At 39.8% G+C, this 22,578-nt stretch overlaps 1 protein-coding gene across 4 annotated transcripts in view; it reads left to right on the top strand.

Moving 5' to 3' along the window:
* The first annotated feature begins 998 nt into the window (after positions 1–998).
* slco3a1a (solute carrier organic anion transporter family member 3A1a) overlaps positions 999–22,578 on the top strand; it is a 36,405-nt gene continuing 14,825 nt past the window's right edge. The window contains exons 1-3 of one of the 4 annotated variants that reach the window (XM_085167026.1): positions 999–1,160; positions 2,238–2,421; positions 7,470–7,926. In XM_085167026.1, the coding sequence (XP_085023152.1) occupies positions 2,263–2,421; positions 7,470–7,926 (616 nt within the window). In that variant the 5' untranslated portion in view covers positions 999–1,160; positions 2,238–2,262. Of the gene's footprint in view, positions 1,220–1,280; positions 1,424–1,487; positions 1,706–2,237; positions 2,422–7,469; positions 7,927–22,578 lie in introns of those variants that run through there. The other 3 variants (XM_085167025.1, XM_085167028.1, XM_085167027.1) reach the window with 3 other exon arrangements.

Genomic DNA, 22,578 nt, shown 5'->3' on the forward strand with positions numbered 1-22,578 from the left:
TGGGTCTTTCTGTGTGGAGTTTATATATATATATATATATATATATATATATATATATATATATATGTGACCTGTCCAGGATGTACCATCACCTCTCACTCCTTGACAGCTTGTTCCAGCCAACCCACAACCCTGAGTTGGTTACGCAGAAGAAGAGGGATCACAGAAAGTCAAATTTGAAAATGTAAGCTCAGGGTTGGTAGCAGAGCATATGCTAATTGATTCCGATTCACAAGATATAAATTTGACTTTGCTATTTTAAACCATATATGCATACATTTATAGCCTGTCCATAGCTGTATAGGCTATACACGCATGTCCAGCAATTTTCTTAATTTATAATGTATTTGTAAATTCTCAATAAGTTGTATCTTTGTCTTTCATTTTAGAAATGGAGGTGGTCCAAGAATACAGTAGTGTCACACTTGCTGTGATGTCATTACAGGATGATTTTTAGTTTTATTATTCATGCAACTTCTTACAACTATTTTAATGATTGGATAACTATTTAAATGGCAATTCTTGAGGCAGCTGTCACTTTGCCTTGAGTTAGATAAAAAAGCAAACAGATGAATGCTAGCTTCCCATAAGCATTACAAACATGTAGGAAGTGTGTCATAAAACTACGGTTCCTCACATGGCCACTAGGGGAAGGCTCCTAAAGTAAATTAATCCCCAAATTTAAAATGGAACAGCTATTCCCAAACTCACCAGTGCTGTGGCACACTTAAAAACCAGAAAATCTCAATCTTACATTTTCACTCTAATTAAAATACAAGAGAAATTGGTATATTTCCTTGAATTTGTTGTGTTAAGTTATAAGCCCAATATGTGAGCCACCTGCAAATTAGACACAAAGGTCAATACATGTGTTGTACATTTAGGTCAGAGTATTGATTAATAGCACAAGCTAACCCCCTTATATTGCCAGTTTTATCTTTTTTTTATATGGATAAATGTATTTATATAAATATGTAACTGTACATTATTATTACTTTGGACCACCTGCAATACCTTTGTGGCCCACTATGGAGCCCCTGCTAGCATGTTGGTAATCCCTTCCTACAGTCTGCTCACTTTAGCTAATTATTTGTTTGTGGCAACTGTAAGGATATTTGTTTTAAAATAACTGACCTATTACAAGTGTAGGTTAGAGACAGGTGGGTTCCATTTCTGTCTTCTCTTATACTAAAAGACAGTCTAAGAAGTTGGCTGCCAGGTTTGGCCAACATGTATATAATTTGTAGCCTGTTTTACGTGATCGAAAGTTAGAACTGTATTACTGAAGTAAATGAGCGATTCTTGCTACTCAGTTTAGCTAGCCAGCTAAGTTAGCTTACAGCTTCTACAACTGCTGGTTTAGAAAAAGGGCACAAGATGGCGGTAGCTAAAATGCTTAACTCTGAAGCCCGTTAAAGTCCTGGTCCGTTTTTTGTCTTTATATTCTATTTCTATATTTTAATAGTACTAGTATAAAGTATGGCGTGTCAACCATATTGTATTCTTCACTTCATTTGCATTTTTCTTAGGTAAATTACTTAAAACTGTAGTTGACAAACGAATCGCTTTAGCAGCTAGCCTCAAACCAGCAAAAACCACATAAGAGTTTATGGTGTGAGAAGATGGTAATTTGTTATATTTAAGTGTTTCTTAAACACGTGTGGACAGAACAAACACGAGGCCCCACAGGACTACTGTAGTAGATGTAAGTTGAGCGGAGATGACGCTTCTCTGCAGCGCCTCTAGGGCCGCACTTGTGCTCGCAGAGGAGGACAGTAGTACAGGGAGGTGGGAGCGCGGAGGCAGGGCAAGCTCTGTGTGAGTTAGGGATAATGACAGACCGGCACGGCCGGAGTTTAGCAGAAAAATAAGAACCTGGTGAGCAAAATTCAGAGCCGCCGCGAAAAACCACTAAAGTCCGCGGCGGAAACATGCGATCTGACTGGAATCTACGTGTCCGCGTCTCACTTGTGCCTTTGCTAACACCTTCAGGGAGTTCACATGTTTCTGCGCGTCGACAAGGAGGCAATGTTTAGACGCAGACGAGCGACGGAGCCCCGCGGAGTTTGGATGTGTGTTTGGTAGCTTGTCAGATGAAAGAGTACAGTTTGTTGAATCGAGAGGAACGGCGCCAGGGAGCACCCCGAATGTAGCCTCCAGGGGAAGCGAAAAGCGAAACACTGTACCTGCCAGTGTGTTCCTTTGGTCACCCTGCTGTGTGTTTCGATTTCTCGTAGTTCTGTGAGGCTAACGTAGGAGAGGATGCAGGTGAAGAAGCAAAGGGACCCGGACCGGAGCGACGGGGACATGCTGGAAGCAGACGGTCCCCGCAAAAACTCCTCGTGCTTCTCAAATATCAAGATATTCTTAATATCGGAATGCGCCCTGATGTTGGCACAGGGCACCGTCGGAGCATACCTGGTGAGTACAACACAACCCGAGCTCACGCAGGACTCGGAGTGCCTGCAGTGTGAACTGAGACCCCACTGCAGTGGGGGCTGCTCAGATCTGTGTTTACTGGGACTAGGCTTTTGCATTTGGGGCTTTTCCTGCTCTGCATGCTTTTGACTAATGCAGCAGAGCAGTGTCAGGACAGAAACCTGCCTTCTTCTGAGTAAAGTCTGCCCTTTAGGATAGTATGCCCTTTACCACTCTTTTGCTTGTGTTTTTATTGTGAGGAAAACATCTATAGCTACTTTTCACTCATGTCTAATTTATCTCTAATGTGTCACAACTCAAACTAAATCATCATTTACCATCCATTTACCAGAGGGTGACTTTAAAACTCTGGTTAGCTTTAGTAATAACAGCCTAAACATATTTAGGATGGCAGAATTTGGCTGCTTTGACCCCAAATGACATTCAAGGTCAAAAATTTCCCCTCCATTACTTAAGCTTTCACATTTACTATTACTCATACAAATAAACTGGTAGTATGAGAAATAAGATAATTAACATCTGCTCTCTTCTGACGAATCTTCGAAATGTGTCTTGGTGATGATGATGATGATGATGGAGTGTTACAGTAAAATTTGAACACAGGAATGCCTAATATAGATTTTGTTAAACAAAGCTCCCTGAAGTGCTTCAAATTTTTCCTCAAAGGGTCCCAGAGGATCTTTCACAACCTCGGGCGAACCACTCTGAACATTTAGTTTCAACATTAGCAGTGTTTATTCTCCAAGAATCACACCGATTTCTCAGCTTGCTTGTTCAATTATTAGAGTAAAACCCTAAATATCTTGTCCATATTTGGAGTGGAACATCTTATCTTAACTCTTACTGAACCTGCTGAGCATCAAGCATCCTGTGGCCCAGCAACAACAGAGCACAGTGGTGCCACTCGGGAGTCGCTTACGGGGAGGAGGGGGGTCTTTTTCTTCACTGTTTATTTCAGATTAAACAGGCAGTTGCAGTTTTTTTTGTAGTATATTGGCACTGGACACCTGTTTAAACAGGAAAGGAAAGATAGACCTGCAGGTGAGGTTTGGAATCATTCACTTAGTCAAACATGCCAAGCTTTTGGGCCTGTTTTTGTTTGTAAAACCCACCGAGCTGATTTACATGGAATATCATTTACTCAGACAGGACTGAGGTACCTGGCTTGGTGACAGTCTAATGAGCTGGTGTTGACCTGTATGAGCTAATGCGGTGTCTGATTGGATGAAGGTGCTTAGGAGTGTTTGCTGGCAGCAAAGGGGCAAAATTTAACTATCACGACCCCCTCTGATTTCTGTGAGCTGCTTACAGCACAAGACACTTACAGTAACAGCACGCTGTGCCTCCTGATTTAGCAGCTTGACTACAGGGGAACGGTTAACCTGCACAAACACATGAGAGCACACATGTACGTCTGCAGTCTGTGATTTATTAGGCCTGTTCTTTTTAGTTGTGCAAGTGAACAGAGGGAATTAACGGCTTTGAGTCTGAAGCAAATAATGAAAGATTGTTCGAGGCAGTTGAGTTCAATGGTCTAATGCACATTAGGGCTATAACTTTTTTCTTTTTTCCCCTGTCATTACTAGGTATGTTACAATACTAGACTAATAGTACAGACCCAAAGATATTTAGTTTATGATGAGATATTATAAAGACATATAAAAGGCTAAAACCAGAATATTTCCATTCCTTCTGTTTGGTAAAATGACAGAACTGATTTATTAATTGCTAAAATAGCTCAAAAATGAATTAAATCTTTTGATTCACTGGATTAATTGACTAATCATTTCAGTTTGGTGGACACAGAGTTTGAATCACAGTATTACAGGAAACTAAAGTCCTGGCTTACAATCACGCCAAAGCTTTTTAACATAATGTATGTGCACTCAGGATATGGGCTTTCAATAGGTAAACAAACAGCAACTCATCTGAAGTATGGCCATTTAAGCTGCTCTATTTTGCCATGGTTAAAAAGGTATTTTGTCGCTGCTTTTTGATATCAATAGATCACATGCATGATGAATATATTCAAACATCCCTTAAATAGTGATGCCTGATTAAGATTTTAAACTTAGGGTGTGGTGTTATATGTAAATCTATAAATAGAAAGCATTGGTCAGTTTTTGTATGCAGGGCCCAAGAGTTCAAAATCTATTGCTTATGTTATCACTTCTCACAAAACCACCAAATCTGACACTTGAAAGCTTTGAGCTACAAAGTGCGACAACTGAACCTCAACGGTGTTTGTCTTGGCGCTGCAGGCCTGTCACACCAAGTGTGTTCAAACACGGAGGAAGCCCAAACATGGCTGTCTCAGTACTTATACCCCTATAATGTTTTAACATAAGGTTTTAGGTGGGATCTGATTTGTTTAGTAACTTACCAGACATTTATTGGTTTACTTTAGCCATTTTTGTTGATTGGAGCACGAGTATAACCATTAACACACCTGTCAGATATAAGATTCTGTGAAAGTGTAAAATGTTGTTTTGAAAACTGCAGTACATTTCTAAAGAAGTGTTCAAACTATGCTATACAAGTTATTTAAAAAGAAAAAGTACTATAAAAAAAGTTTATCTCTGTGCCCATGGCCTAAACTGTGGAGGCAGCTTCTTTGGATGCCACTAACATAGCTCTTTAAAAATAACCTATGCAGTCCTGTTCGAATACCTTTAGATAACCTTCAACCTGCTGTAAGCCACACCTCATAAAACAGAGTGGATTCCATTCTAATAGCAGAAGCTTAGTTATAAACAGTTGCTCTCCCATCACAAATAGCACCATTTCAGCACATTTACATCAATGCAGCAAACCTCAATGTGCAGAAGTGACTGTCAGCAGTGAGCAGCTTTCTTCTGCATGTTGATAAGTAAATGCCTGGTCAGTACATCCCGAGAAAAGTTGTCTCCTCATGCTCACATAAGGTTTGCTCTTCTCATTTGATGGGTTGTCAGCACGACGAGGTTTGTTTTGTTGCTGTGAGACAGATTAAACATTTCCACAGTCTGAGTTGTGATGCGGAGAAAATGTGGCTTTGACCACTGACCATTAAGCATTCCTCTCAGTTTTTCCTGTGTATTTTATGCTTGTAAGTGAAAAAATCAGTGATGGAAAGCTGGCTGTTGAAGTCAGAAACGTGTTGAACCTGCAGACCAGAGTATGACTCATCCGGAGGGTTTCCACTGATCAAACTGTCAGTCACAGGTGCTGACTGCAGGCTCTCGATAATGGGATGAGATAATGTGGTGGCTTTATTCCCTCTGTTTCAATGTTAATGTCTGCGTAGAGCTGCAGCTGTTATGTTAACAGGTTGTTGGGGCTCACTATTGTTTCTAACAGCTGGGTAAAACAGGATTGAGCTTAGATCCCAGCTGGGCAGAGCCAGCCAGGCATACCGCAGCCCATCTAGTATGTTTGCATTCTTGAGAAAGAGCCACCCAAGGGGCAGAAACGTCATGACTCATTCTGAAGTTTTCAATCTAACAAACTTCACTGAAGGACTCCGGCATGAGCCGCTCCCAACAATCATCTTCTCCGCACTTTGATAAGTAGTGAAAGAGTCACTGCAGTTGTGTTCAGAGAAGTGCAAAAATGACCTGCTGTCACATCTAACTTCTAAAAGTCACAGAAGACAGCTTATTTTAAACCCAAATGGCAAAACAGATAGACTGCATAGCATTGTTTTTTTGTTGGAAGTGACAGTCTACGCACCTGTTGTGTAGTAAGTATTGTGCATAGGTAAATAAAGTAAAGATAATGCACCCAGTAAACCCACAGATACAGATTGCAGTTCAATTTCAGGAGAACACAGTGTGTTGAGCTGTCACTGAAAAGACAGCTGTGGAGGAAGTGAAGGTGCTAAATACAAGAAAAGCTGAAAATATATTCTATGTTCTACGGTTTAAAAAAATTAAGCTGATGCTTCCCTGTGATTCCTCCTGCAAACCAAACACTTAAAATGTACAGCATCAAGGTAAGGAAACATTCGAGTATGTTTGCATGACGGACGAAAAGAGCAGTTTTGTCAAATCATTTCCACATTTAAGCCTTAAGCACGGAGCCTCTTGGAGCCACAAAGATTATGTCTGCATTAAAACTGCTTATAAACCTAAATCAACTGTGTACATTAAATCACCATAATTGGGAAAGAAATGTGTAAAATGCTCCAGCAGCAGAAACCGCAAGTTGACTGGTGGGGCCCTCTTTTCAGGGGATGTTTGTGTTAGTAGGATCTTTTCTTTCTTTTTTTTTTTAGTAATTCAATCAAAACTCCTTCATAGTGGCAGTTGGGAAAAGGGAAGTAGTTGTGCCCTTTAAAGGACAGTTTGAGCCAAATATATAAATAGCATTTTATACTCTCTAAAATGTGCCACTGTGGTTCACATTGCTCAGAGAGACTGTTCCCACAGATCCGACTTTACTGAGAAATCATGGCATGCACATGTCTAACTAAATTTAAAGTGTTATTTGTCCGTCTCTGTATATCCTGACTATAAATGTGGCCTCACAGTATTTATTCCCTGACCTCTAAATCGTATCTGACAAACAGGGTTGCCAAAAAACGATCCTATACAACCTTTCTGTTGTGTTTGCTTTGTTTAGAAGTTACTGGTAAGCTCTAACTCTTGCTCTGGATGACAGCTGGTGAACAAGAGAAGCAATGGAAGTAAATGTTGCTGTGCCCAGCTAATCAGAAACAGAGGCCTGTTGCCTAGGAGGAGCCACGGCGTGGAACATCTGAACAGCTCGTTATTCAGGATGTTCCAGTAGAAAGGCACACTTTAAAGCAATGTGACTGATGATGATGGAAACACGTGATTTATAGCAGTGCTTGAAAGAATCAAGCACAGGCCCTATTTAGATCCACTAATAGTTAATGTGTGTTTTATGTTTGAATAATCATGCTTCCTCAATGGCTCTTGTTTTAAAATCCAGATATGTATTCCACATTTTTTTTTGTTCATTCCACATTATTCGCATGGCCCCACATTTTACTTATTTGTTCCCTTTTTTTGTCCTGCTGTTTTTAGGTGAGTGTGCTGACCACCCTGGAGCGGCGGTTCAACCTACAGAGTGCTGACGTCGGAGTGATAGCCAGCAGCTTTGAGATAGGCAACCTGGCACTTATCCTGTTTGTCAGCTATTTTGGGGCTAAAGCGCACCGGCCCCGTCTGATCGGCTGCGGTGGCATCGTCATGGCACTCGGCGCTCTGCTCTCAGCTTTACCCGAGTTTCTAACAAATCAGTATGAGATAGGGGAAGTGTGGAGGACTAATGAGGGTCGGGATTTTTGCTCCAATAGTAACAGTTCAGAGGCTCAGCAAGCGGAGAAAAATGTATGCGACAACAAGGCCAACACCAACATGATGTACCTGCTGCTGATCGGAGCCCAGGTCCTGCTGGGGATTGGAGCCACGCCAGTGCAGCCCCTGGGGGTCTCCTATATCGATGATCACGTAAAGAAGAAAGACTCCTCACTCTATATAGGTGAGCCATATTAAAAATTCTTAGGGTGTCATCAAAGGAAGAAACGTTTTGCTCTTTTTGAGCAACACATTGATTTCCCTAGGAAATGAAACCTCGTGTGTTTGTTCATCGCCATCAGGTCTAATGTTTACATAGCTTAAGTCAACATATTATGCATGTGCACTTCTGCTGCACACCATCTCCCTTTGTTCCCAGCGCAGGCCTGTTCATGCGAGTGCCAGGTGAGCACATCTTGGAGCTGTTTAATCTCCATTGCAGTGGTTTAAGTGGTAAAGAGGCCAGAAATGGGCGAAATGTGTCGGTCTGCTGTGTTTGCGCTCCTCTCTCAAATCCAGGATGCTGCTGATGTGGCTAGGTTTAAGGTGAATTCAGAGTGCTTTCTGTGCAAAAGTGTGAATTCACAGTAGCTGTTTAGAGATTAGAGAGCAACTAAATCTGAGGCCTTACAATTTGTAAATTTGACTAGTGAGGTTCTTGCTACATATATATATATATATATATATATATATATATATATATATATATATATATATATACCACACAGAATTGAAAATAAGTTTTTCAGTGTATTCATTTAAAAAAAAGGTTTCATTGACTTACATTTATAGATGATTAATCTTTCCCTTTACATGTAAACCACAGGCAAAAATCCCAATCAGTCTGTCTCTATGTTTTGACTGGGCCTGTAATTTGTTATCCAGATTGAAACATCAAGCTTTGATAGAGTGCATGAGATGTGTCTGAATAGCAGGCAATGTTTGTTATCAGTGTGCAGCAGAGACAATGAGAGCCTGAATGTAGGATGAGTTCAGGCTGGTACACACCCTTCCTGATACATTTGCACAGCAGCGTGCTGTGTGTCACTCCAATACAGATGTGACCTGTGGACAAAGCCAGCAGTGTGCTTTGTAATCTCATGGCCAAAGCTGATGTTCTTGATTGCTAGTCATTGTGTTTATTTCAACATGTTTTTTTTTCTTCTTTTTTTTTTAAAAAAAGCACATTGTCAGGATCTCTATGATTTCAAACAAAGCTCAGAGTATCACAAAAGGCTTTGACATTTTCGCACCACAGTGTTGATGCTTGTAATCGGTTTATAGTGGGAAGTGGACTGTGAGTGATTGAAGTTTGGTAGGCACAGGGGGGAGAGATTTGGTCCTGCCTTCCTCTGATAAGCTGCTAGGAGAGCTGGAGGAAAAACAAGCGGTGAGCAGCGAGGAACAATGTGGTATTGAGTCGTGCTCAGCTGATCGTCCTAATCCTTCTGCTGCAGGCTTGTCATGCGCCCCCAGCTCCATGAATGGTGTATATTGTCTGAATTTCCTTTCATATTTTGTTACATTTTTGGATTATTCGTTCAGTTTACTTCAGCAATAACAATGTTGAGAAACACACCAAGTTGTGTTTCATAAGTCTTTGTTGTTCTTCCACTGTGTTTGGTTATTTACTGCACATTAATTAATTTTAAACAGGTTCTGTGGCCAATGTCTTTAGCTTCAGTTTCATAGTTTACTTTAGCTCCCTACACACCAGTGAAGATCATCTGTGTAGAAAACGAATAAAAGCAGAATACACACTATACCTTAAATTGGCAATAGTAGAAACAAGAGATTCTTTAGTTTCTTTTATTGACACATACATAATAATCAAAACACTTGGTTTAATAGATCAAAACTAATGACATAAGTAATTTACAACAAGCAAAAACAAAGTAGAGAAGTAAAGATGGCAAGGATCCATCACTTTGTGAAATAATTAGTGAAAAAATGGTTCAGCAATTCAGCTTCCAGCTTCTTCAAAACTGGATCATATGGATCATAGACCATCAAGTGAACATTGCAAGATTATTTAATTGAAAAAAAAAAAATGCTTTATTTAATACTTTAACACCTTTCCAATTCTAATCTTTTTCAGGCTGTTTAACCTCTGCAGAAAGGTTTGCAGAGAGTGTTTTGTTGAAGTTTTGATGGGGAGTTTAGGCTTGGTTTTTAGGAAATGTTCATAACATAAAGAGCACGCCTTTCAATTCTGTAACAATAAAACCTTACTTTTAACACATAGTTCTCACAGCAGTGGCAGGCAGATGTGTTGGCACACACAGTAAAGCTTCCTCTGCAACCACTGCTGTCTCATTTTCAGCAGAATGATGACACATTAAGACTTGGACACGTTCACACTTGCAAGTGTTAACAAATAGTCAGGATTTAAAGCAGAAGAAATATGTTTTTATGTATTGTTTAATTCACTATCATATCATTTTAAGCTCAGCACCGGTTTGAAAAATATCTGCACAATTAATGATCCTAATCTGTAAGTGATGGTGTTTTTATCTCAGCATAGCTGTAACCTGTCACTGTTGTCAAAGCATATTTCCACCCAGTGATGAGTTATTGTTAAGATTAGAGTCTTAACTAGTCTGAACCAAGTGAAGAGCACATACCTTTGAAGAGGGCAGGTCTCGCGCCATGTTCAGTACAGTGGTTCAGGGAGAGTGTAGCATAGAGGCCTGGAGAGGAGCCATAATTACAGAGTTAGGCAGGAATGCCAACCAGCCAGCAATGAGGTGGGTCTGACTGGGCCGGGACGCTCACGCATACCACAAAGGCCTCTGAAAAACAACTCCTCGAGAGGCTCTGCCTTCCTACTTTTACTGTGTACACCGCAGCAGGCATGTGTCTCTACTCTTTTAACAACAACTGTAAAACACACTAAAGGCTGGTCTGTTGTGACTCTTCAGAGAGCTTTTTGGTCTCTTTCTGATTATAATATGTTTTCTGTCATTGTTAATAGATTTTATTTTGCTAAGCCTCCATTGGTAAGTGGTAGGCTACATGTTCTACTTAAAAGAAAGTACCTTAGTGTTCTGAAGAAGTCAGTTTGAATCACGTTGCTACTGCAGAGTCGCGCATCATCAGGTATTTTATTGGATGCTGTTGTCTTGGTTTGTTTTCCAGTCTAGATGTAGCCACTGGTCGCTGGCCAAAGGAAATAAATATGATTGGACAGATTGCGTCAACAGGATCTCTATTCCCACTGCTCCATGACCTTTCATTATTCACTTCTAATTTTGGCTCTTCCCACAGGACCCCCAACTGCATAAATACACTGTCCAGGACAGTCACACAGAAGCCTCTAGAGCTGATGTTGTGTGTCTTACTGACTTCACACAGCTGTCTGTTTAGGTGTCAGACGTTTTAAACAGCCTCTGATTACGTCATCATAATGTAAAGCATGCGTTGCCTGCAGTATAGTACACACAAGGGTTGAATGGAAGTATGAAATGGATAAAAAAATGATGTAGTTATTTTAGGATAATGAATCAAACTTCCACTTCAATCGTTTCTGGAGCTAGACAACTAATATGGCACATTCAGGAATAAATTTGTAGGTTAAAATTATTTATATCATTCACAGTTCTCATTGTCTTTGCAGTTCAAATGTCTTTGTCTGTCTACATAGTGAGAGAACATTTGTATATGCCCTATTGGCCACAGTCATCACTGAAAACATAATGAAAACACTATTAGGAAAAGCAGTTTGTTAGCTAGCAATCTGTGGTCTCTGTGATTTAATCTGCTAACAAACATCATAGTCTGAGATTCATACAGTTATAAGCACAAATTTGTTCTCAGTCTAAGCTTTGGTTAGGGAAGTTCCTAGTGACTAATTTCCTAATTGGGTAAATGGGAGGGAAAAAAGTCGGAACAAATCTACAAGTCTAAAAGTTACAAATAGTCAAAATGGAGTTCAGTTGAACATATATGGTTAAATATTGCATGTGTAATCACAGACACAGTAATAGATTAGTTTGCTGAGTGTGGTTAATTGGCAGTGCTAGCACCACAGATTATATGGCTGCCACCAACATCCTTCTTTCCCTGCAGGAAAGCTTCCTTGCACCCGTATAGAAAGTGTTTACGCAGTACTGTAGTGATTATAAGTTTTGGGGGTGGGGGTTTCTTACGGCCTACATACAAACTTTCCTTTACTAGATCAATTCTATCTTATTCTATGCCGCTAAACTGTGGTGGTCTGTGTGGCTGTCACCTGTCTTACTTTCCACTTGTTGCTTGTGTACAACTTCCTTTCACACAGAGAGGTGTTTCTGTCTCCTTTTGACAAAGAGCTGTGGCAAACTTTCACAGCCACATCATACCAAAAAGACTTCTACCTGGAAAGTCTTTAAAAATGTGTTTCCTGTCTTTGTACTTTGCTTCCAATCGCTTTTTTGTATTTTATCTTCAGCCCTCATTATTATCTAGGGCAAAATGTAGTGCTAATTTATTCAAACTTATATATTTTACCATTTTTGTTTACTTTAGCCCCTCAGAGATAAATTTAGCTTCAGGTTTGTTAAGAAAACTGTTGAGTGGTTGCAGTGACAACGGTCTCGGAGGGATCCTCGAGAAACTTGTCAACATTCCTCCTAAAATGCTTTGAATCCAAACCACTGCTGTGGTATGGCGTTTATATAAGCTACTTAAAGTCGGCGCATGGTAATGTCATCTTGAAGGATTAGATCCTAAATGGGTTTTTCCATCCACGGTATAAGCTGCATGCAAAGTTTGCCTAGCAACACTAGTTTGGTTTATCTCAAGATGATAAATAGGGTTGCAGTAACCTTTCATCAGTGAGCCGCTGCTTCCCTGCATCACTGTAATGAACACTATCTGTCCGCCATATGTGACAGCATGCAACCGTCTGCTGCTCTACAGGCTGATTGGCGTAGAGGAGTTTACAGTGCATTGAGTTGCAGGCCCTGATACAGTGTACACTCCCTGCTCAGTTACTTCTAGTCTGGTTCTAGAGGCTATAGAGGGCAATGAACACGAGATTATCTTGTATCCAACCGGTCAACAACATGCGGTCCTAGAGCTAATCACTAATTATCCCTGAATACTCTGAGTAGCACGTCAAGTAAGAGTCAGAGAGGAAGCAAGCAGACATAGTGCAGAGCAGAGGGAGTCTGCACCCTTAACAGTGCTCCAGTTTTGGTAAATGGGGAAATCACTATAATTGATTAGCAACTTGCCCTGAGTGAAAGGTTCATTAAATTTGTGTAAAAGGAGTTGTTTGATGCAAGTCTTCCGCCATTCCTGCCTCTAATGAGGTCATTTCTCAGTCCCGTGCAGCGATAAGACAAGACATACTGATCAGTTTATAGTTAGATTTTGCACAAGCTGCTGTTTGCAGACATTGAGAGCCAATTAAAGAGTTTGTTTATCTAGAGAAATCAAATGAGGCCAGTTTGGAAAATTATCTCATAATGTTTCATTAACCTCACACTGGTGTGAATTTAGCACAAGGGGTGATTTGTAAAATTCCAGATTTCTGCTGTGTAGTAGGAGCACTCGTCATCTAAAGTGAATCACCTCCCTGTCAATTTGTTGTTTTTGTGTTTAATATTGCACTCATGCTGTGATTATTCCACTTTATATCTGGCTGGGCTGATCAGATGTTTCACTTGTTAACAACTAAATTGTTGAAATTGAATTACATTTACAAAGTTTAAAAGGAATCAAATAAAAAAACAAAAACAAAGGATAAATACCTTAAAATGTGTGAAAAATAGTGTGTTATTGAGAGAAGAAACAATTAGCCAGTTAATGAGCATTCAATAGACAGTTACTATATTGATTTTCCACAAGGCTCCTTTACAGTCCTGTGCACCTTCAGAGCAGCTCTACCATGCAGTCCCATCCTTAACCTTTAAGATTAAGGTTTCAAGTCAGATTGTCATACAAAACTGAACAAACGGTTGAGACAATAGGTTCATCCTTCTAGCTGCTTGTTTTCCGACACTATCAGTCATGCAATACACATCTGCAGAGTTTGACCAATTTGTGACTGTTTTTTTTTGTTGTTTTTTTTATAGTTCCGCTGATGGTGAAAGACCTTTTACAGTCTGAAATTGCACCATCAAGGAGTGAAAAAAGTGTACATTTGGCCTTTTAAAAATAGGTCAGATGATATGGATCATCACAGGATGGCATGATATGAAAGCCTTAACCTCTGTCACTGCAACCTACACAGTCGTACACTGAAACTCCTGGCTGCAACCCATCTGATCTTATTATTCATTTTTTCATTATTATCTCTATTGTACTTTTAGCACCCTACTGTATTCACAGCCACTGTTTTGGTCTGAACATGCTTGTGACACCTTTTCCTCTTCATCACGAATCCCTGCCGACTCTGCTGCCAGGCAGTCTTCTAGAGGCAATCTGGGTCAGGCACCGTCACTGCTGATTAAAAAGGGGATTTTTTTTGTCATCCATTGAGGGAGGAGCACTGGGATAAGAGGTGGGATGAGACAGATCATAAACACAGCGGCATCAACAGACTGTTGCCACAGAAACGTCCGGTTGTTAGGCTTCTGTGTTTTTTGGGGGGGGGGAGGATGTGGAATTTTTCCTATCCTGATGCAGTGATGGATACAGCCACTAGTCTGATCTTAAAAACAAAAATCGCACACAGATACACCTTTGACTTTCCATACCTGTAACTGTCCTTTTTAAGAACTTTATAGAAAGCCCTCTCCTTGGACAAGGTCTTACATGGATTCACATGGCTTTACCACAAATCCCAAACCTCATTGATTGAGTGGTGCGTAAGTGGTTGCTCTGTGGGCTCCTAGGATTACACAGAAGCATGTTCAGCACTTAATCCCCATATCAGTGATGGCAGAGACTGAAGGATAACAGTGCCTAATTAAATGGACTCTGATCAATAAGTAGGCAGTAATCATAAGTGACTGTTTGACTCAGTCAGCCTTTATTTATTTCTCCAGTCCCACTGTGTTATGCTCCTTTCAATAGGTGTTGAATCAGAAGGCTTTCTGTGACACTGCAGTTTGATTTACATTAATCTGTATTAATATCTGCATAGAAGCATAATCCGAAAGGGACAAGGTTTTGATTTAGCTTTGGTGTCTGTTTCTGATCATGTTTGAACAGGCTTTGGTTTCCTGTTGCTCTCCCTTGGAGCAAAATAGGGATTGTATAATTTTAACCTGCACAAGTTGCACTCCTTTAACCATTTGCTATTAGCAATTTAGCTTCTCCATTCAATAACAATGACCATGAACACTTCTTGGCCCAGATATCTGCTGGCTAAGGTGAAATTTTGGCCGTTGTCCTCAGAGGCTGAGTCAGCAAAATGGCTGATGGATTGATCATATCCTTCTCCAAAGTAAGAGTCCAGAGTGTATTGTATGATTGATTTCTGTGTTAAGTACTTAAAATTAATTTAAAAAGAAAGTTAAAAAAACAACAACTTTTTGTCATTATAAATTGAATGTCTTTTGGTTTTTGGACTTCTTGTTTTAAAAACAAGAAACACAAGTTTGAGGCTTTGAAAAATGTCGTTAGTGTTATGTAACACTGTTATGTAATATTTCACACACCAAATGACTAAACTGTTATTAATAATACACAACAGATTAATCAGTACTAGCAGAAAGATTAAAAGTTTGAGTAGACTTTGTTTGTTAATGCTGTTTCTTAGTTGCACATGTCTAAGATGACCTCGCCCATCTAAGGTTTCATTTTGACTCAGACTGTAATTACACTGATCTGAGACATTAGTATAAGACCTAAAATAGTAGTTTGTTCAGTCAGTCTCTTATCACGTACAGTAAATTCCTTCAGTAAGTAGTCAAATTCCACCTAAAGATGAGGTCACAGATGAGTTCCTCACAGTGTGTTGTACTAACTCTAAAATTAAGAATGAGAGAGCTGTGACAGAGTTTAGGGTCTGGATAGAAATATGATTTTAGCCATTGCCCGAATGCTTTCTGCCTTTTATTTGTCCTCAAAACACTTCACTCATCATATCTTCCTCATCAGTTCTCCTTTTCCTCAGGATGCAGCACAATTAGTGCTCCATTTTATTTGGTGGCGGACATGATGTTGTACACTTGGCTGTGTTTTTATGTGCCTGCTTCTCCCATCTTCTCGGGGAAAAAAGGAGAGATGGGCTGCTGGCATCTTTATTCTAATAATTAAGCCAAACCACCTGCTGAAGAAGCTGTTACCAGCTGCTGTCAGAGAGTCCAGAACCTCTCTGTGCTCCTCGTCTTCAATAGAGCAGCTGCAGCTCTCCAGCACAGACCATATATGCGCTGGTCTTTTTGCCCCTTGCCTTGATCCAAGCAGCCCACTGCTCAACAGTGGAGACTGTGTCTTGCAACGTCTCAGCTCCAGCGTCTAAAAGCTGATTACAAACGGATCACTGTATGACCGGGCTTCACTCTGTTACATTAACTCCTACACACCATCTACCCGTCATTCTCTCCCTCTGTCTCTTTGTGTCTGTCCTCCTCTGCTGACCCTGCGTTCACAGACTTTGCAGTCTGGCTGAGTCCTCTGAGCTTCTAGCGTCACATCAGTAGTATGTTTGAAAGCATGCCCAGCCTGCTTATGTAATCGTACAGCACAGAAAGACCATCATTATTGTTGTAATAGCATTCAAAGCATCCATTACCCAAATATTTGGAAATTGCTATCCTGCAATTTCCAGAAAAGGCCTTACTGATCATTATACTGATAATGGCATGGTTAACTAATTGGGAGTGTGGATTTAAATCCATAGGACATGAAACAAAAACAAATGCACCTCGGTCAGATCCAGCTAATACAGGCGCCATTTAGGTTAATGAGGGCTTTCACTGCTTCCTGGAACAGTTTAATGACAAAAGGTTAATTGGACTCAAAGATTAAGTTACTGCATTTCAGGCTAAAGTAGCATACTGTCATTGACCTGGGAGGTGAAAGAAAAGACAGATTATAGACACACTTAGAACAAGCCTCCTGGATTATGAAGTACAACTGTATATGGGAGGACTTCTCATCAGTGTTGGCTGTAGGTTTGGAAATTTTTTGATTCTAAATCTTCAAAATGGGGCTACATGTAAAGACATTAGTCTGTGAACTCTTAGGGCGACCGTGGTTCAGGGGTTTGGGAAGCTCATCTTGTAACCGGAAGGTTGCCGGTTCAGTCCCCAGCTCTGTCTGTCCTGGTCGTTGTGTCCTTGGGCAAGACACTTCACCCTACCGCCTACTGGTGTTGACCAAAGGGGCCGATGGTGCGATATGGCAGCCTCGCTTCTGTCAGTCTGCCCCAGGGCAGCTGTGGCTACAACTGTGGTTTGCCTCCACCAGTGTGTGAATGTGAGAGTAAATGAATTGTAAAGCACTATATAAATGCAATCTATTATTATTATTATTATTATTATTATTATTACTACCAATGTACTCTTGCCTCAGTGGTGAAATGAAATACAACTTTTAAAAACAATCATTTTTAACTTCTTTCGCCTCTGGCTAGGCCTTTTTAAAAATGTATTTTCCATAGTCCAGCATGTATCTGTAAGGAGACACACAGGGTATGAACACACTTTTTTTTTCTCTCCCAAAAGGTTTAATATGATGGCCTCACTCTGTTTTATATAATGTATGAGGTCCAGATGAGGATTTTTTTTTAGATTAAAAACGCATTTATTTCCATGACAGGACTACAATGTTCCAGCTCTGTCTTGTATCTCACTCGATAAAAGGCTTTTTCTTTTTCTTTTACCATCCTGCCGCACAGTGTTTTACTTAAATGATTTTTCTCTGTATTGTCATCCAAAGGGAAGTGGCAGCTCAGCTGTGCCAGCCTCTGAATTATAAAAGAGGATAAATTTGTTTTGTTTAGTTTTTTTGGTGGTCCTCCTATATTATATAAAGAGTATTTTACACATATACATTGATTAGTGTGTAAATACATCTAACAAACTTATAATTCACCCATTAAAAATATGCAGGAGTGGGCGCTGGTTTGTGGAAGCTGCCAGAAGTTGCCTTGCCAACTTGAATACAGTGGCCGAGATGGACATCAGTATTTTGCCTAATTATGTTTTATATATGTAGCTCACGGTGTGGAGGAGAAGTGTTCCTGTGGCATGGAGGGAAATTTTTAATTTGTTTCTGGACCGTCAGACTCATATCAGGAGACAACAGGGTGATAACGTGAGGATGTGTAGCCTTTCGCGAGGCCCTATTTAGGACACGACCTATCTGGGCTTAAATTGAGCCAGAGTCCAGATTAACGTGATGGGGTGTTGAGGGAAAAAGTCCTGCTGGAAAGCTGGCGTGTCAGCCGGGTGGAGGTCTGGCCGTGTTCTGCAGTAACCTCCCCACTCATCCTCAGGGTCAGAATGCTAATAGTATTAAACGTGTCCTCAAGCTGCAGTTTCTGTGTAGCAACCATATGTCAGTCAGTGAAACCATTTCCACACACAAGCAGCTGTTTTTATATCAGATCCCGGCTGAGTGTGCGCGAAGGGTTGGTTTCAAATTTGACATGATTTGACGTAAGCGGAAGTTAAAGCAGGATGATCCTGATGTAATGGCATTTGAATGTGAGTTGAGAGCCTACTTTGAGCTGAGGCTTTTTATTTAGGTCATGGCTATGTAGAGTTAACAGGTTATTATTGGGTACAGCTGACTAACAAACTGACTCTTTTTCTTCCCTCCAGCTTCAACGGAAAGTTAAAGTCAGTTGATCAGAAAATTGATTAAGTTTTTCGACTTTAGTGATTTCTTTTTTTCTTTTTTTTTTTAAATTCTCCTTCCTCTTGAATAAACCATCTAAACATCCTCTGGGATAACTAGAAAATAATTAATAGGCATTTGAAAGTTTGCAACTGTCTGGATTTTGGAAAGTTAGTGAGACTTCCTGCTTATCGCAAATGCTTTGACAAGTGATGGTGACGTTGATACTAAAAGCTGGGTGGGTAGAAGCTTTGCTTCCTGTGGGGAAGGCTGTCTTCTAATTCTCTTAGTACCTGCTTACGGATAGCTAAAGATTTGGTGACCATTAATCGCCTTTGTACCTCATCAAAATAGGTTTCACCTCAGAGGCGACTATGGCATGACTTACCTGTTAGCAGTAATCCTGTTGGCATGAGGGAGGCTGGGTTTACATAACAAAGATCAGTATAAGGTGGTGTCCCTCTCTTTGCATCTTTGTAACATGTGTCATACTTAATGTTTAAACCTTAACTTGTCATAACACAATTTAAGAACATGGACGGAAAAAAATTCTGGTCAAGCAGATAAGACTGCAAGCTCCTTTGTGTTTAAAGTTTTCCTTATCTTTTAATTATTTATTTATATTTTCAGAAAATTGGTACCGGTAATGAGTCATTATGGTAAAAAAAAAAACATCCTCCAGGTACAGCATGGCCGTCTGTGTTATTGGCAGAGATATGACGCAGTAAAACAAGAACCAGAAACGTTGTTACATGAAAGCGCTTGAGTAACTTTTTACTCCTAAATGATTCAGGACCTGATTCCTGGATATACTTGCTTTCAAAGTGTTACAGGAAGATTGCAACGTCTTGTGAATTGCGTAAAATGTCTGTTTTTATTACAGCTCATGTCTAGATGGTGGTTGAAAAAGTCTGTATTTAGTGATGACAAATTGAAGCCACACACCAACAAGAGACATGATTCTGCTCTGAGGTCAAAGTTGGAACAACACGCTGATGCACACCCCACACATTTATCTAAAGATACACAATACATGCATTTCACAGCAGCCATGGTATGAAAGGTGAACTCAGGTGTTACTAATGGCATTAATTAGGCTCTGTTCAGCTTGGGCACAGAGCCTTCATTAATATGATTAGTAACACCTGTGTTTAGGGCAGGTGACAGTATTGAGTCCTCGTTGTTGCTATCATCATTCTTAAATTGAGCATGTTGAGGTTGTAACTCTTGGCTTTTCCAAAGTTTGGAAGATTTCAACTGACATTTAACCAATGTACCAGATAAAAGATTCTGAGATCTTTATGAGGACTCAGGAAAAGACACAAAGCAGGCTGTGTGCAGTAGCTGCCCCTAACTTACTTCCTGTCTAGCTTATAGTCAGCTGTCTGACCAGGCAAGAAGAAGGGCCATCAATTTGTGAATGAGGTGGGACAAAAGGGCAAAGGATTATCAAGACCCCTGGTGAAGTGTGCTGAAAGTTTCTTAAATTTATCTATCACAGCCCTTTAAAGCGAACTGTATTTTATGATTTTGCCTGTTAGAACAATAACAGCTAACCTCAGCCAGCTAGCAATGATTAACTAGCATGTATCCCAGGCCAAACAATCCTCCACCACAAAATGGACTGGTACTCAGCAGTCAAGTCATTACTTACATCTTGCTCGTAGCAGGTTGGACCCCTATTTTTCCTTTCAGAAATGCCTCAGTTCTTCATATGATAGATTCAGCTAGGTGCTAACCACAGTTTCCTGTTCTCAGCTCTTAGGCGTGGCACCCAGTGTGGTCTTCTGCTGCAAAGGTTCAAGTGTTACATTCAGAGATGCTCTTCTGCATACCCTGGTTGTAATGAGTGGTTATTTGAGTTACTGTGGACTTACTGTCAGCTGAAGGTAGTCCGATCATTCTGGCATCTCACCTCTAGCATCATCAAGGCATTTTCTTGCTAGAAACTGCTGCAGGATTTATATTTACATTTCAATTTAAATCCAGCCATTCTACTGTAAACCCAGTAGATCAGCAGTTTCTGAAGTACTGAGACCTGTCAGTTTGGTACCAATAACTACGCAGCATTCAGAGCCATTTAACTCATCTTTCTTCCACATTCTAATGTGTGGTTTTAAGTATGGCAGGTTAGAGCAGGCCGATGTGGCCAAAAATAAATATCACGATATATATTTGAAAATTTGCGATAACGATATAATTTCTGCGAGACAAAATTCAACTCCACAACTTTACTAGCGCAAAAAAACCCCCATCAATATATTTTCACTTAAACAAGCAGCTGTTTTTATGTGCATTAAAGCTATATAAACATTTAACAGTGCAAATGCAAATTCCTTGCTGAAAGTTTAACCAAAAGGCATTTCCAGTAGAAATGGGCTGACATATCCTGAGCATAGCCATGTATAATATCCACTGAAGTTAAAAAGAGGAGCTTTGCAACAACGTCACTGCTGTTTAGTTTCTTGTCTTCATTTATGTTGGAAGTGATAGCAGAGCTGTACGTTTGAATTTTTTCAGAAATCTCTCAGTCAGAACATGCTTTATCATGCTTAGGTAACTAGCGAAACTAGCGAGCTAACTTCCTGCTAACTTCTACAAAAAAAGTGCTTTGTTGTGTATCTGACGGACAAACACCAAACCAGTGAAGTTGCACCATTTTTAAAATCCAATTCTGGTTCATCTGTTTCACTCAACAATCCGCTTTCCCCCTTCTCATTCTCCGTTGCCGCCGTGCTTTTTCGGCCATGTGCGTATGAAAACAAAGGCACTGCGCATGCGCGTTTCACCCATATTCTATCGCGATATTTCATTTTCTTATCGTTGCCTAACATTGTACCGGTATTACCGTGAATGGTATAATATGGCCCAGCCCTATGGCAGGTCAAGTCTACATATCTAAATGCACTGAAGATCTGTCATGTAATTGGCTGATTAGATAATTGCCTTAAGTCAGTTGTACCTAATAAAGTGTCCAGTGAGTGTATATATCTACTAAAGCCACATGCAGCCATTCAAAGAGCACTTTGCTCTATGCCTTTAAGTGCTTTCTAACTATCTCACACACTCGAACTCAGATGGATGCATAGGAAGCAATATGAGATTCACTATCTTTTCCGAGGTTGCTTGGGACCAAACCACTAACCCACTGATTAGTAGATGATTCGATCTACCTCCACTGCTTCTTGGTTAGATGATTTTAAAATGGAATTCATATACGGGGACTTTGTACCACACAACTATACAACTGTTATCTCATTAATAGTTTACTTCAGCCCTGGACTGTCACAACACTTAGCACTCTGTGTACACCAAGTCACTTTATTACGCTGTCCACTGCTCTCTGTTATACTCAACCACTTTAATTCCATCTGACATGAGCTCTGCTTGTTTTTCATGCAGCCATTTTTATTGTGTTATCTTGCTTTATTGAATCTATTAAGGCATTTTTTTTTCTTCGTAGAGCCTCTTTGTTCTACATATTCAATTTCTTATTTATCATTGTATTTTATTTAGAATTTTATTGACTGAACTATTTTATTTTACTTTTAGAAGGTCAGTAAGTAGAAAAAATATTTGTTGTAATTTCTATCTTATTGGGCTATTTTCTTTTTTTGCTTTTTTTTTTTTTTTTTTTTTTTTTTTTTTTTTAAATTCTAGTCTTTTTTTTTTTTTTTTTGCTCATTTCCCCTTTTTGCTTTTGTTATTTTTACAGTGTTTGGTTTCAGTTTAGTTGTAGTTTTTTAATCTTTCAAATATGAATGGTATTTTTCAGGGGCAAATGAGGACAAATTACAAAATTCAAAATGGGTATTACAATGCTTTTAGTTGACTCTGTCACATAGATGTCCCAGTCTACACATGCATCAGTGCATACTTAGGCTAGTTGTGTTCACACTTAAACTAAAACTAGGGGTCATTTTCGCTTTAGGTTAAAACAACTATAGTTGGTCAGCAAACGTTCTACTGGTGACAGCTGAAAACTAAAGTTAAATGAGATAATGCTGCACAAACTAAGCCCTTAGATGCATTTCATGAAGACTTGCTCCTAGAAGTACTTCGGTCCATTGCACAGAAGGAAATTTCTTTTCGAAACGGTTTAAAAAATTCAGTTTTT

Source organism: Neolamprologus multifasciatus, chromosome 7 (genome assembly GCF_963576455.1).
Source record: "Neolamprologus multifasciatus chromosome 7, fNeoMul1.2, whole genome shotgun sequence".
Taxonomy (NCBI): domain Eukaryota; kingdom Metazoa; phylum Chordata; class Actinopteri; order Cichliformes; family Cichlidae; genus Neolamprologus; species Neolamprologus multifasciatus.